Below are 15,839 nucleotides of genomic sequence, written 5' to 3' on the forward strand. Positions count from 1 at the left end.
CACTGGTCCTAGTATTGCATGGGAGTTTTCTAATGGCTTTGTAAGGGACGATGCTTTTTCGCACCCCGAACAAGACCATTGACATTGGAGGGGGTGGACCCCCAAAGATGAGATAGATTTTTAAAGACATTTCAGTCCCCTTCCAACCCCCAGCCCACTCCTGGATCGAGCAACCAGCACTGCTCGTTGTGGCCTCCTTTGATGGGTGAGTGGCCCAGATGCATCACTAGAAGCGTGGGTGACTGCCATTCATATAGAAGTGAGGGAACTTCCCCTGACCCTGCAAAGTATGTCGGGACCAGCAGTGGAAGTTCCTGGTGGGCATATCCCAATACCTTCACTGGAATGCTGCACTGGTGACCTGACTGCAATGTCAGAAGAAGTTTAATGACCTTACCAGGGTTGCTAAGGTAAGATTCCTAACTCATATCTCACATTACTGTCTCCTGAGATCTGCACCACCTGTAGCCCCACTACTCAGAAGGCTTCCCTCCCACGCTTCCCTTCACTCTCGTCCAATCAGTGCAGTACACTTTGTTCCTCCTCCTTCTGCTCCTATTGCCACATTCTGCCCTTACTACTCTCTTCACCATTACTTCTCTCACATCCCCACACGTCTGCCACCTTTAACACAATATCCATACAATTCGACCACTACATGCATATCCTCAAGGCATCTCATTAAGCTACCACTAACACACTCCCTTCTTTCTGGTGCACAATACCCGGACAGGAGGAGGGCAAGCATACATTCATATCCTGTTCCCACTGGAGGAGGAGGTCCTGGACATTGTGGGCAGGGGGTGAATCAGGCCCGCGACTACGGAGGCAGGAGGATGCATTCTGTGGGGTCTCTGCACATCTTACCCTCTTTTTCCCTTCCCACTGCAGTATCGCCCTACACACTATGCAGCCATTCTTCTGTCTCTGTTTACCCTTGCCACTAACTGTCCCTCTCTTCCATTTCAGGTCCAGAAGCTCTGTAACACCCCGAAGGAGCAGAGGAAGAGGAGGAAAGCACAATTGCAGACCCTACCTTTGCAGGCACCAGTTCAGAGACTGGTACCCCACGTAATTTACAGGATAAGCTAGATGGGTCTGCGTGGGACATGCACCTGGCACTAGTGCTCTGGAGTAAGGGCAGATGGATTGTACGGCCCAGGAAGCAGCCTACCAGAGGGAGAGCTTGCATCCTAGCTCTGCTGCGGAGGGCACAGAAGTGGACTTTGAGGGCCCAGAGTACAGAAGACAACCGATGGCTCTACATCAGGAACTTCTAGGTGCATTGGGTTGCCTGCCAATGAGCCTCCACACAATGGTACAGAGCATGGAGGATTCCAACTCCAACTTGTATAGGGTCTTTGCGTGGGCCATTAGAACACTGCAGTCAACCATGGAGTGAGTGGTCAGCTCTGTGAACACTGCAAAGTGGCCCACAGTGATAGAGCCCCTTGATGGCAGCTCTGACGGTTTCACTGGGAGCTCAGATTGCTGCCATCTCCTCTGGCATTCAAGGCATGAGGCAGGTTATTGGAAAAGGCTTTGACAGCCTGACATCACGCCTGCATTCTGTTCTCAGGCAGAGCAGTGAGAGTGCTGAAGCTCAGCCCCATGAGAGTGGCAGTGACACCATTGGAGAGGCACATGCTGTCGTCTCTCAAGGTGGCACCACACCTGCTTTTCCCCCCAAGCCCTCTGGGCCCAAAGCTCCTCGATGTCGCCAACCAGGGCTATCTCACGTGCCCTCAGTAGAAGTTTATCAGCTTTCCAACTCCCAAGTTCCAGCCACAAAGAAACTACTTCATAGGAATACAATAGGCAAAAGAACACAGAAGTCAGGCACCAGGGTTTTGCATTAAGGTGATTTTTAGTTGTCCAATTTTTTGTAATACGTGAAATTAAAAATGAAGCACCTTGGTGTACTTGGTCTTTTGTTAACTGATGGTTTAACTTTCATAGTGATGGTAGTGTAAGACTTAACAAGGTGTATACTTTTAGGGCCTCATTGTAGTGGGTGTAAGGACCTTGGCGAGATGGGAGCAGGGACTGTTGGTGCATTAAGGAGGGATTCTTCAGGTAAACCTCAGCTTGATTATTTGCCGGTTCACAACTTTGGTAGCTGGCGCGATTGGTCGTTCCACTCTTCCTTGTCATCCTCAACTTCCTAATCATCCTCCTGCCCCTGCATTTCTTTCTCACCACGTGGTTCCAAGAGTTGGAGCCTTTGCAGGGCTAAGTTATTGAGCATGCAGCAGATGATCATGAATTTGGAGACTCTGTCGGGGCTGTATTTGCAAACTCCTCTAGAATGGTCAAGGTAGCAGGACCTTTGTTTCAGAAGGCCGATGGTCTAGTCAGTCAGAGCTCTGCTGGTGGTATGGCTCTGATTATAGTGTTCTTCAGGTTCTGTGCTCTGGTTCCTGACAGGAGTTATAAGCCATTTGTATAGGGGATACAACCTGTCCCCAAGCAACCAGTCCGACACTCGACAGTCTGGGTGGAAGAGACGAGGTATTAAGGACTGGCATTGGATAAAGGAATCATGACTACTGCCAGGAAACCAGGCTTGCATGATACGCTGCCTGTCATCACACACCACCTACACATTGAGGGAGTAGAATTCCTTCCTCTTCACATAGACGCCTGGGTCTTGACGCGGAGCACGCAAGGCAATGCCTGCGCAGCCAATTATTCCTTGCACTCTTGCTCCATGGGGGAAGGAGAAGAAATAATTCTCCCTGGAGTTCAGGACCTTGAGAGCCACAGGCAATGCTGTCCATGCTCTAGTGCAGGGCTTCAGTTGGTGCTGCAGCAGGTGACACAGTTCTGTGATTGTTTCCCTTCTGAAGTGAAGTTGCCTGATGCACTGCTCCTCGGTGCGGTTGAGGTATGACAGTTGGTTCCTGAAGACCCATGTGGTGCAGTGCCTCCTGAGCCCCCTTCCCCTCCTTCTCCCTCTTCTTGCAGTAACTGCAGGTCTGTGGACTCTCCCTTACTAGTGCTGCTACTCCTCATCCTCCAGCATCTATGGCAGACACAGCAGAATACTCATAACAACAGCAACTGTGCAGAATTGTAGGGCCCGATATTAGGATGGAGACGGGTTGCCAGCGGGGGGGTCGATTGGGTGCGATTGTGAGTAACCCACTCAGCTTCCTAGACCTCTCTGAGCAGCAGTGCACACGGAGGCTCAGAGTCACTCGACATGTAGTCGTGGACATCTGCAGCCTCTTTCATGCCGAGCTGCTCCTGGCTGGTCCGAGCACCATCTTCTTACCTGTCGCTGTCAAAGTCACCACTGCCCTCAACAACTTCTCCTCCACATCCTTCCAGGGTGCAACCGGGGACATCGCCGATGTCTCTCAGTCGTCTGCGCAAAAGAGCCCTGCAAATACACCTACACCCACTCTGCAGTGACACAATGGGTGGCATCAGTTGTGGGTCCTCATAGTGATCCTCAGGAGAGGGCATTATTGCACAAACCAGACAGGATTCGCGAAGACATGGCAGTAGTGGTGCCAATATAATATGTAATGTGAGTTGTTCAGAAATTCAATATAAGTAACACTCATGACAAACCCTCAGACACCCTTGTGCATCCCTTTCATGCTCACGACACGTTTGCCTTACGCTGCCTACTGCACATATGTGATGCATGCCCTGTGGCAGCAGCACAGGTAGTGGCAGGTTGAGTGAGGCTGGCCGTGAAAGAGATGCACGAGAGGGTGAGTATGAGAGAGAGCCATGAGATTGTATGAGGATTGGGTTGAGTGGTAGTGGCGGGATGAGTACTGGCGAGGTGAGTAGGTGCAGGTAAGATGAGGATGAGGTTTGAGTGGGTATGAGGGGTGATGTGACAGAGTTGTGTTGGCAGTGCTGAAGGAGATGTGGGGTGGGGGCAGTGATGTGGCAGACGGAGTGTAGGGGAAAGACTACGTGTACTCACTTTGGCTGACCTACTGAGGTCATTGGAGCGCCTCCTGCACTGTATGCAGGTGGGCGATATGTTGGTTGCGCTGGTGACCTCCTCTGCCACCTCGAGCCAGGCCTTCCTGGTGGCAGAGGCAGGCCGCTTCCTCCCGCATGCCGGGAGGAAGATCTCTGTCCTCCCCCTCCTCCTCACCCCATGTATTGATACCTGGAGTGAGGCATCATTAAACTGGGAGCAGCCTTCCCCCTGGGCTGCTCCATGCTGTAATTTTTGCTATTTGTTGCAGCATCTGTCAGTGGAGGACTGCCCCTTTAAATAGAGCGCCTCCAGCTGACAGATCTTACTGCACATGCGCAGCCCGCCCGACGCGCAGATCAGCAGTGGGGAACCCGGAGGAGTAGGTAAGTGGATCCAATTAGTGGATTGGATCCTACAATCGCGCGGGAAACTGACTAATTTCACCGGGCGCGTTACCCACGCGCCCGATAGCCCCCCCGCCAAGAACCCGCAGCCCTGCTAACATCGGGCCCATGAGGTCTGTAAACGACCTCAAGTACCCAGATAATGATCTTAAGTGGGATCCCGCCGGCTTTGATTGCTGGTGGGAGTCCTGCATGAGGGGGCTGAGCACGCACCGATTCACGTCACTGGGGAACCCGGAAGTGGGTGAGTTGGAGCCAGGCTCCGGACCTGCTCTGGGAACCCCCAATTTTAGGAGCCCCCCCGCCACGAACACACCCGCTCGGCCATCCGAAAATTGACCCCGTAATGACAGAAAATCTCCTACACCTCCAAAAAGGAGTTAAAAGAAGTTTTAAAGCACTGCTATTGCAGCCAAAACAATCAAAAGCTAGCCCAACAATCATCGTAGCTACCTAAAATGACTAACCAGGGACTTAACTTAATGAAGGTGTGAATCCCTTCATTTAGCACTCGTGATGGCTGCTTCCCGACTGCTTGCACCATGATTTACTGGGCGGGCTTAAGAAGTGACGAGTCAGGCACTCGCCCCATTGAATTTCAGAAATCGGTCTAATCAGTACAAGGACCCTCATTTTAATACTGTAATTGACTCTGTGCTGATCTTAGGCCGATGCCCGAGATGACTAAGGGGCGCCTGCTTCAATATGGCAACCGACGCACTTCCTGTCCACTTCGGTCATGCAGGATTGGCGATAAAAATGGCCAAAACAAGGTCCAATTTCGTCCCTTTGTCTCCACTGGCCTTTCCCCACAGAAATGTTATAAAGCAAATAACTTGCTCACACTAGAAAGTGGCCATTTAATAGAGTTTGATGATTCTTTTTAATTTGTGATTCTTTCTTGCAGGTATGCTCAGTGAATCCTGCAGGAAAAACATCCAGTGCATGGAGTCGTTTAAGAACAGGACAAGCCCCTCCTGAAGGCTTGCATCCACCCAGCTTTCCTTCAGTGTATTCAACCTCTGCATTAGTAAGCATCACTCCACCTACTCAACCAAATGGAATTATCAGCTTATACAGACTGTTTGCTCGCAGCAAGACCAGAAGTGATGACTTGCTGGTAAGCACCTACGCTGCTTCCTCTATCACTCCCGTGTCAGCAGGAACAGAAAGCAAATTGCAAACACATTTATCTTTATTTTATCCATAACATAAATATACAGAAATAAAAGCAGAAAATGCTGGAAATACTCAGCAAGCCAGGCAGCATCTGTGGAGAAAGAAAGAGTTAATGTTTCAGGTCAATGACCTTTCGTCAGGACCTGGCGACAGGCCCGCAACCTGAAACGTTAACTCTGTTTCTTTTTCCACAGATGCTGCCTGACTTGCTGAGTATTTCCAGCATTTTCATTTTTATTCCAGATTTCCAGCATCTGCAGTATTTTGCTTTTGACATAAGTATACAGTAGGCCTCATCATATGGTATGCCCCACATACCTCTATCAGTAGATATTTTGGGGGCGATTTTAACCATGTGTGCATAGCAGAAACCAGGCAGGCAGTTAAAATCACCTGTGGGATTTAATTGCTCAGCTCCCGCTCTCTTCCCGAAGGATTTGATTTTAACCTGCTCTTCTGAGGAGGCGGGCAGGACAACCACTGGAAACCAACACGATCCTTCTTTCAATATGCAGATTGGGCTCTGATGACATCATCGTGGCCCAACTGCAATTTTAGCCAGAGGCCTCTGTGGAGAAGCCATTGCAGCTTTCTCACAAAGGCAACCTAGCGGGAACAGGAGTTGGAGCTAGAAGAGGCCCAAAAACATAAGTGGTTTTACTTTTTTAGACTTTCCTTATGGGGCCAGAAGGAGTAGGAATGCTCCTCCCGGCCCCACTAGGAAAGTTTAAGCCTCCCTTACCCCAGGCTTCCCCTCTTGTGAGACCCTCCCGAACCCCCTTCCTGGTGTCTTCCTGCTGCCCAACATTTCGCCTCCACCTGCCTGCCAGCTGTTGCTTCCCACTGATTGATTCTACGCAGATGAGACCCGAGGATTAAAATTTCCTCATGCTGCCGATGTTGAGACGGTTTTCCTCCCTCCTCAGCCCCCGCCCTCATGATTGCCAGACCGAGTTAAAATTGGCACTATTAAAAACTAGCAAGACTTCATACTGGCCATCTCTTCCCATTTCCTTATACTCTGTTGTTGGCTATAAATGTAAACTTAACAACAAGCTAAATGAGTGTCTATCTTCATGAAAAATTGTTCAATATTCCTTTTCTTAAAATCTTTTTACAAATGTGGCATAATTACTTAAAACTTTCTAAAAAAAACATCATTAAATCACTTGCATGTAACGTAATCAAGGCAAAACTGATGCATGGCTCTTCTAGATTTTCTCCCTTTCCAAGTAAACAAAAGGATTGATAAATGTTTTTTCATAAAGACAAGTCCCCCTTTAAAGTGCATTTTATTACACTGGTGTCAGTGTGATTGATCTGTTTTCGGACCATCTTCAAGTCATCACTTTTTTGCTGATGGTTTCTCAGAGTCTGGTAAGTTTTTGCCACTCACACAACCAGGGCTTACATCAAGCCATCGTATCCACTGCACCATTTCCCAGATCAAATGAAGAGAACGAGGCTATACCAGGGAGTCCTATTATTTGGGCTGTTTAGAAAAACATATTGTTAGAAAGTATTTAAAAATAGACCAGGATACATCTTGCACTGAATCCAATAGCTACTTGTCTCTAGTGTTACTTTACTTTTAGACTATGATAAATGAGCGACAACTCATATTTGTATGTCGCCTTTAACAAGAAAAAGTCCCAAGGCACTTCAACGCGGGGTACTCGGAGCAATCTTCGGGAATCCAGCCAATGGAATGCACCAGCCGGCTGCCCAATAGTCCCAATGGGAGGCCCGGTCCATCTTGAGGGCTGTGCCTTATTAACATATGACCATCGGGTTGCGAGCAGAAAATGAGCACCCTGGAGCTCCAGGCCACTTCAATATCGTGCAGCCTGGCCTGGAGAGGGGGCCCGTTTTGCTGGAGGGATTCAGTACGGCAGTGAACCAGGTTACTTTTGTGTAACCCAGGGGAGTTCTCATGCTCCTCCCAACCTCACAAAAATAAATAAAAACTTATCTTCTAAGCTCCACTTAGGCTGGACTGCCAGCTCAAACTGTGCTCCGCCCAGTACTGTCCTAAAATGGCAATCAGGGTTCTATGTACGTCATAGGACCCTAATTTGCATATTAAAAAAGCCTACTGCCAGACTCAGGGCATGCCTGCCACATAGCATTAGGTCTTTGGAAATATAGTACCAGCCACATTGTAGGTGTGTATGGGGGGGGTACCCTACCATTTTTAGGCATTACTGCCTTGTTTCCACGGGACTGGAGACCTCAAAATCTCCCCCACCGAGCCAAACAAGGAGATATTGGGGAGGTGATCAAAAACTTGGTCAAAGAAGTGGGTTTTAAGGAAGGTCTTAAAGGAGGAGAGGTGGTGAAGGGGTTTAGGGAGGGTATTTCAGAGCATAGGGCCCAGATGGCTTAAGGCACAGCTATCAATGGTGGGGTGAAAGGGGGGATGCACCAGAGTTAGAGAATGGAGAGTTCGTGAGTGCCAGTTGTAGGGCTGGCGGAGGTTACATAGATATGGAGGAGTAAGGCCATGAAGGCATTTAAACACAAGGATGAGATTGTTAAATTGGAGGCATTGGGTGCCATTGGGTAATGGGTGAATGGGACCATGTGTAGGTTTAGGATATGAGCAGCTGAAGTTTACAGAAAGTTGAGGATCGGTGGTCATCCAGGATAGTATTGGAATAGTCAAGCCTGGACGTGACAAAGGAATGGATGAGGGTTTCAGTGGCAGGTGAGTTGAAGCGGGGGTGGAGATGGGGAATGTTATGGAGGTGGAACTAGACATTCTTCATGATAGGAGAGGATACGGAATTGGAAGCTCAGCTTAAGGTCAAATAGGACGCTAAGATTGCAAACAGGCTGGTTCAGACTGAGACAGTGTCTGAGGAGGGGAATGGAATTGGTTGCAAGGGCACAGTGTTTGTGGCAGGGCCCAAAGACAATGGCTTTGATCTTCCCAATGTTTAGCTAAAGGAATTTTCAGCTCATCCAGCACTGGATGTTGGACAAGCAGCCTTACAACACAGAGACAGTGTAGGGTTCGAGAGAGGTGGTGGAGAGGTAGAGTTGGGTGTCGTCAGTGTACATATGGAAGCTGTCACCATATCTGTGGATGATGTCGCCAACAGTAGTCCAATAGTGAAAGCACTATACTAAAGTTGAATCAGAGCTAAAAATAAAACTTTTAGATAGATAGAAGGATGGATGGATGAATGGGCTGACAAATGGATGGGTGGACTTCCAAGTAGGCCTGAAATCTTATTGGGAGCATGGGTAATTGCAAAAGTAGCAGTGGGCTTCTTCTTCTCTGCATACTGAGCAGAATGGAAGAACGTGATGATAATGGCAGTCCAAATTTCCTTATGTATCACTAGAGTAGGAAGCAGTTTGGCATTTGCTGGAAAGAGCATACTGCCAGTGTCTATAATCTCTGAAACTGCATTGATCGATGATATCAAAGCACTCCTCTTAGATGAAAGCTCTACTTCTATTAGGGGTAATAGCAGCTATGTTTAGGAGTATGGTGAATCTTGTAAGTTCTGAAGGGAATTTTGCCCTTTGATGTTTGCCATCAGCTTCAGAGATCTGGAAGTGATTTTATCAATGTTGTCCAAACAACGATTATTCCCAACATTTTATTTGATAAAAACATAAATATTGGTTTCCTTTATGGACATAGATATGTGCTTTTTTCTTGATGTTAGTACAAGCAATGACTTTGAGTCACCATAGATTTCATTATTAAACATGTGTCAGTTAATAAATTGTGTTTGTTCCAGTTTCAGTCAATGCCCATAACCAATAGTTTCCCTGACCAGGACACACGAACAATCTGTTTCCATGCACTGTTCACCAACATGACATGCTTCTTATTCATTAGAAGGCAATTTATGGTTTGTTGTGATGCAGTGTTACTTCCCTCAAGGTTACTGCAGTAGCAATCATTATACTCTAATGTCAGCAGTTGAAGTCTGAGGGCATTATTGCACACAAGAGGTCACTTTTGAGCCCGTGGGTAAATAGTGTGATGATTCTGCAAGGAAATTACAGTTGCAATATGTTTTATTATATTTTGGCTACAGCCATCTGTCAGTGCAGAAAGAACTGTATTCAATCGGTATTATCAGGACAAAAAGCAATAAATAGTGAAAGCGTTTGACATCAGAAAGCAATAGCCACTTGCTTCAGCTGTTCAATTCCAGATGTGAATTAACTGATAAAAGGCGTCTGTCTGCCTGCATTCTCAAAACGTGTGCTGGTCTGTTAATTAGTGACATACACTATCTTTGCTGTAAATCGTATCCATCTCTAGTTTTACATTTATAGCATATTTTCAAATATCATTTTACTAAGGCAGTTTGGTGAGGCTGTAGTCATAGAATTGTAAAATGTTACAACACAGAAACAGGCCATTCAGCCCTTCATGGAGCAGGAGGCTCATGTTGCTCAATGGAGCAGGCCTCATTAAAGGGCCAGAAAAAATGTAAACGGGGGTGTGCCTATCAGCCCAACTTTCTGGTGGTTTGGGCTGGGAATGCAATGTCATAGGATTGCACCATTAAAAGAAGTCTGCAGCAGGTGCACAGGCAGGAGAAGGCATTTCCTAATTTTCTTAAATGCAGTGATTTGGTGAGTGGGTTTTTTTGGTCTTTTTGGTTTCTTTTTGTTTAAGTAAAATTTGCTTTTTTTTCTGCAATGCACTTCAATTTAATTGTCCATTTTTTTTGTACTCTTTCTCTTTTTGTCATCTACCAGTCAAGGTAGTTTCAAAGCCACCACTGGTAGGATGAACATTTCTTTTCAAACTCCTCTTATCCTCAGGGAGCTGGGCAATGACAGTTTGCAGAGGATTCTCAGAGAGAGATCTGCCTGCACCGAAGGCAAGAAGTATAGACCCACCGTCATTCAAACAGTTGGGTCCAGAGCTCCAACTGGAGCTCCTTGGTCAAATCAGTGGAGATGTGCTTTTATCGCAAACTCTTGACCACTTTCTGCAGGTTAGGATTGAGCCCTTAACATAGCCTTTGGTTTCACCAGCAACAAAGTGATTTCAAGAGGCTGGAAGTTGAAGGAGCACAAGCACAATGAAAAACATATACACAATCTGCATGCCAACCTGAATTTTGGTAAATCACTGCGTCATGCAGTTAGTTTGTTCTAAAATGACTGGATGTGTTATGACCTAGAAAGATGTGAATATGACAAGGTTTCCCATTCTAAATTAGATCCTGAAAATGTACCCTCCTGACACATGGGTATGCATAAGAATCAACAAAAGAGATGTAATGTTATGTGAAGGATTGGCATGGATGAAGATTACATGTGGGATAAGCAACACTTTGCAGCAACAATCTGAAATATGTGGTACTATTGCTGCAGTGCACCACATTCCACCTCTGAGGGGAGTACAAGTGCTTAGCCACAGAACTGTTTACTCAAAATGAAACAAAATGACCTTGTAAATACCTAACCCAGTCCTTTTTCTCCCCATTCCCTGAAAAGCATTGGGGAGGGGTATTGAGGGTCGATTTGCTTCAAGATGATATTCCCTGCACTCCAGATGAGCTTGTTCATATTTGCAGCAACAATCTGTGGACCATTCATGAAATATGGGGACTGCTTACTTGTCAGGTCCCTTTAAGTGTGATGTCTTCTTCTGCATCTGTTCCCAGGTAGTATTGAGTCAGTTTACCACTTGCTCCCATGAATGGTGCACTGGTGTCCTCTGGAAAATGTGCCCTGAAGAGCCAAATTGGACAACCCTCCCCACACCCACCTCATGCTAACTGCATGTCCATTTAGCTATCCATTAAACAGGGGTTGTACCACTCTGTCACTTGTCCACAGAGCAGCAGTATTTTTTTTTGCTGTGATCACTTTTCAATCCATGTTGAAGTGTAAATGTTGAGATTATGACAGAAGGTACAGCTCACAGCAGACAGCAATGAGCATGAAGTTTCAAAATAATGGACCAGTTGAATGAAAGCAATAAAAATAAAGAGCTAAATTCTATTTAGCATGCGTCATGACTTTAATATGTTTACTATACATCTCGAATTCAAGATAAATGTACCTAACCATGACAAAAATCTGTCTCCCCCCACCCCAGTCCATTTGGTTTGGTTTTATCAAAATTCTATTCATTGTGCGGTACCATTGCTGCAGTGCACCACATTCCACCTCTGAAGGGAGTACAAGTGCTTAGCCACAGAACTGTTTACTCAAAATGAAACAAAATGACCTTGTAAATACCTAACCAAGTCCTATTTTTCCCCATTGCCTGAAAAGCAGTGGGGAGGGGTATTGAGGGTCGATTTGCTTCAAGATGATATTCCCTGCACTCCAGATGAGCTTGTTCATATTTGTTCACCAGCAACACAAGATGGTGCTTTATGCTGTTGATTAAGATATCACTTACTGACCGGCCGCACATCAACAAGCACAACATACTGCAAAGAAATCAGAGATATTCATGCATCTCAAACTGCCGCCATACCTTGCAACCTGCATTCTCTTGAAAGGATTGTATTCAAGTCGGCCTGGAGCTCAATTGTGCCAGGAACTCAATTTTCTGCAGGCCTACGAAATAGACAATTTTCCCTTTTCTCAGCATTACTGTTTAATATTAAACTATCCCAATTAAAACAAGTCAGCTTGAGAGATGGTCCCTGCTGCCACTCAGCTTGTCACTATGGATGGTTTGGAAAAAAATAAATAATGCAGCATGATATCCCACAGATATCCTGCACATGTGTACCTGATATATTAAGCAAAATCAGCCAAGTTACATAATTGAAACAGATTGCTTGTTACTTCAGTCAAGTCTTTTTAATACACTTTGTAAAGGATGAAATATTGTGATTTGGCATCAAAATATAGAAACAAATCCTTTTTTCTTTCACTGACAGCTCTCTGAAGGAACATTAACACAACAAACTATTCATGAGCTGGAGCCGTTTACTAACTATTCCATTGGTGTAGAGGCATGCACATGTTTTAAGTGCTGTAGCAAAGGACCTATGGCAAGGCTTGTTACTCACCCATCAGCTCCTGCCAATCAGCCTCCTCCACTGGCTCAGGATGTAAAATCAATGAGTGCTAATTTACAGTGGAACTCTCCACACTCACCTAATGGTATCATTCAAAGGTAAGAATTACACTAACTTCTTTAAGATATTTAGGAAGTAGCTGTCGCTAAACTACATCTAGTATAACCTGAATGTAAGTTATACTTTCTTATGTGACAACACCGAATGATTTAATCCCACAATTTGAGAAAAATACTTATTATTTTAAACGTAGGAGCTTGGGCATAAAGGATTGCCTGGATGCAACACATTGAGGAAAATTGGGTGGGCTCTGCAACTTATTTGTGATTCTACCAACCCCACCCCCCCGCCCCAATCCAAATTTCCTCAAGGTGATGTGGAATTGTTTATGCCCAAGTGCAACGAGAGGAATATCTGCCCTGTAATCTCAAACTCCAAGAGTTTCAGCCTAGGAAATACTTCTTGTGATATTAGCATACAAAAGATTAACCCATCCATATGGCATTCCTCCATCCAATATTTTAACAGAGGCATTAATATGTTTAAATGTGTTAGTGCATCCATTCAAATAGTAGATAAAGGAATGTCATAAAGTATGGATAAAGTATTCATCTACTAATACTGTGAACAATAATTTTGCTTTTAGATAGTTTCAAAAAAACTACAATATTTAGGATGATTTCACTTTTCAGGTAACTTTAAATATCTGACTTTCATTTCAGTTATTGAACTTCTATATATTTCTAGCTATGAGCTCCAGATGGTCACTGCCTGTCCACAGCCAATGCAACCAATAGCACAACGCTGTACTGTTGAATCCATTAAAGTTATATACACTGGAAAAGGCCAGAGCTTCAACTTGACAGACCTTCAGCCTTACACAAGTTATAACCTTAAAGTAATAAGCTACAACTCAGTGGGCAGCACAGCCTCCGAGTGGATTACCATTACCACACAGAAAGAGAGTGAGTATAATTCAACTGGTCAAGTGGAATAATAATGTTCTGTTACACTTGATCCCTCCTAGATGTGATACCGAAACACATATCAAGCAGCTTATAAATAATCTGTTATGACATGATGCATGCACTTTTTTATATTGCCAATGCACATAGATCAGGATTTTATTGTCAAATATTGGAAATTTGTAATTGATGATTGACATCTAATGATGTTGAACTGACTTTTGATATAGACTGGGCTCAAATGAGAATTGTGCTATGCCTTCTATTAAGGATGAGGTCACTGTTATAGACTTTGCTGACTCAGTTAAGTTTTATCCCGATAGACCCAAAAATATCAAATCTGGTGCTCCAACTAGCATTCAAAGCCTTCTCTCTATCAAACCATCTGCAGCTTGTTATACTGCCTGAGACCTGTCTACATGAATGACTGGTTTAATCTAACAAAAGGATACTGATGTCACATTAGATTTTGCTTTTCTTTTAAATGTTGATCTGTTGAAAACTCTCTTAAAGGGGTATATGTAAGGTTTTCAGATAAAATAGCTAATGCGTACAATGGATTAATTGCTTGGATTGGCAACTCAGGACTACTTTAGATGCTGGGGTTCATGAGAAGTATAGATTTCTGTCCCTTACTTCCTTTAAAAAATATGATGATTTATGTCTGAGATTTAAAAATATAATTTCATTCCATTATTGAAGAACATTGTATGGTGGATTTTTCTCTGCAGCAGGTGGGTGAGGAAAATTATGTGGGGATCTGTTCCTCTGGTTCCCTGCCATCTAACACTGCTTTCACAATTTCCTACCACAAGTTACTCTAAATATGGGCAAATGTATTATCGTCATTCATTCCAAAGCAAAGCTAGGCACTGTAAACCCTGGTGCATTCCTGGTGTCCAGGGCTGCTAAGGCGGCAGAAGGTTGGTTTGAGCGTTAAAGGGTTGCCTTGCCTATTCCTATCAATCGCAGAGTGATGCCTCGCTGGGAAAGACGGGAGATTGAATTATTTTTTTAAATATTTAAATTTTTCCTCTTGTGCCAGGGCTGCCAGCCACACTGTGCTGCCGCAGAAGCCACAATTATTTTATCTCCTCTCACCTGAGGCGTGTGACCCAGCAGTGTTAGAAGCACCGCTGGATTGCCTGCCAAAATTATGGTAATGTTTCTGACTTTGTGAGATCAGCTAGGATCAGGGACTCAGTCTTTGGGACAGGCAGAGCTCCTACCCCTGCTGAAGTTGCACCGCCAGAGAGGCCGGAAGGAAAACCAGCTCCTGTCTTCCCATTGCTTTCAACGGGGTTTTCCTTTTACATAGTGTGTGCATGTTCGTATGCAGTATATAGAATCATGTGTGTGACCACCAGTACCAGGAGTCCTGAAAAACAACAACTGTAACAGGCCCTGAAACATTGTCCCCAAATGTTCAGGAAGAGCAACATTTTTTACATTAAAAACTACTTTAAAAATTAAAATTAAGAAAAAAATTATTGAGTGGCATGAAAACCTGGGCGGTGTTGGAGACAGGATAGGACCCAAAATTTCTGTCATTACAAATTATATTTGTTTTGAATATATGTATAATCGCATAACCAATCGTAATCTTTTAAGTTTACTTGGGCCCCATTGTGGTAAATGGAGTCATCAGTATATAAAGGACTGGCAGTTTAATGAACCCGTCAGTGACCAATGAAGGACTTTTACTATTTGAATCTAGTTCTTGTAAATTACACCCTGCTGGTTAGATTTACATTTTGTAACAATTTCATAAAAGATCAAAAGAGGAAAATGTTTTTTTTTAATCAATAGTGCCCCAAAGAGGAAGAAGCCTAATGCTGTTGCTAATAATAATAAAAAGCAATGCTTACATTATATCTCATTTGCTTGAGGTGCTTGAATGCTAAAAGGATATTTTCAGGATTCTAATATATTGTCCTTTTCTACTTGCCTTTATGTGTAGAATGGGAAGTACCCTTGCCTTAATTAGGATCCATTTCCATTGCACTACTACCCCTGCTAGGGTTATAGATCAGCACTCCGTCTGTTCTTCAGGAGAACAGACTCTAGGAGATCCGTGATCTGAGTGAAGTCCCTATCCATTCGATGTCCCAGCCTGTTCAATGTAGAGGAGATGGTTGAGCCCAGGGACCGCATGGTCGCTGTATGAGCATCTGTGAGAGATGCTATTAGTGGTGACATAGACTGTTGCAGAGGGACTCAGCTGCAACAGCAGCATAGGTGACTTCACGCTCCATGGATGACTATGGTGTCGAAGCCATGCGTGAGAACCCCCATAAATGAATAGTGGACTCCAACA

The 15,839-nt window shown here is 44.7% G+C and overlaps 1 protein-coding gene across 1 annotated transcript in view; it reads left to right on the forward strand.

The window, feature by feature from the left end:
- ush2a (Usher syndrome 2A (autosomal recessive, mild)) overlaps positions 1–15,839 on the forward strand; it is a 744,800-nt gene that overhangs the window by 713,772 nt on the left and 15,189 nt on the right. Inside the window, exons 69-71 of the mRNA XM_067989549.1 lie at positions 5,261–5,473; positions 12,417–12,655; positions 13,305–13,522. Coding sequence (XP_067845650.1) covers positions 5,261–5,473; positions 12,417–12,655; positions 13,305–13,522 — 670 coding nt within the window. The remainder of the gene's footprint in view (positions 1–5,260; positions 5,474–12,416; positions 12,656–13,304; positions 13,523–15,839) is intronic.

The sequence above is a fragment of the Heptranchias perlo genome, chromosome 8, assembly GCF_035084215.1.
Source record: "Heptranchias perlo isolate sHepPer1 chromosome 8, sHepPer1.hap1, whole genome shotgun sequence".
NCBI classification, from domain to species: Eukaryota; Metazoa; Chordata; class Chondrichthyes; order Hexanchiformes; family Hexanchidae; genus Heptranchias; species Heptranchias perlo.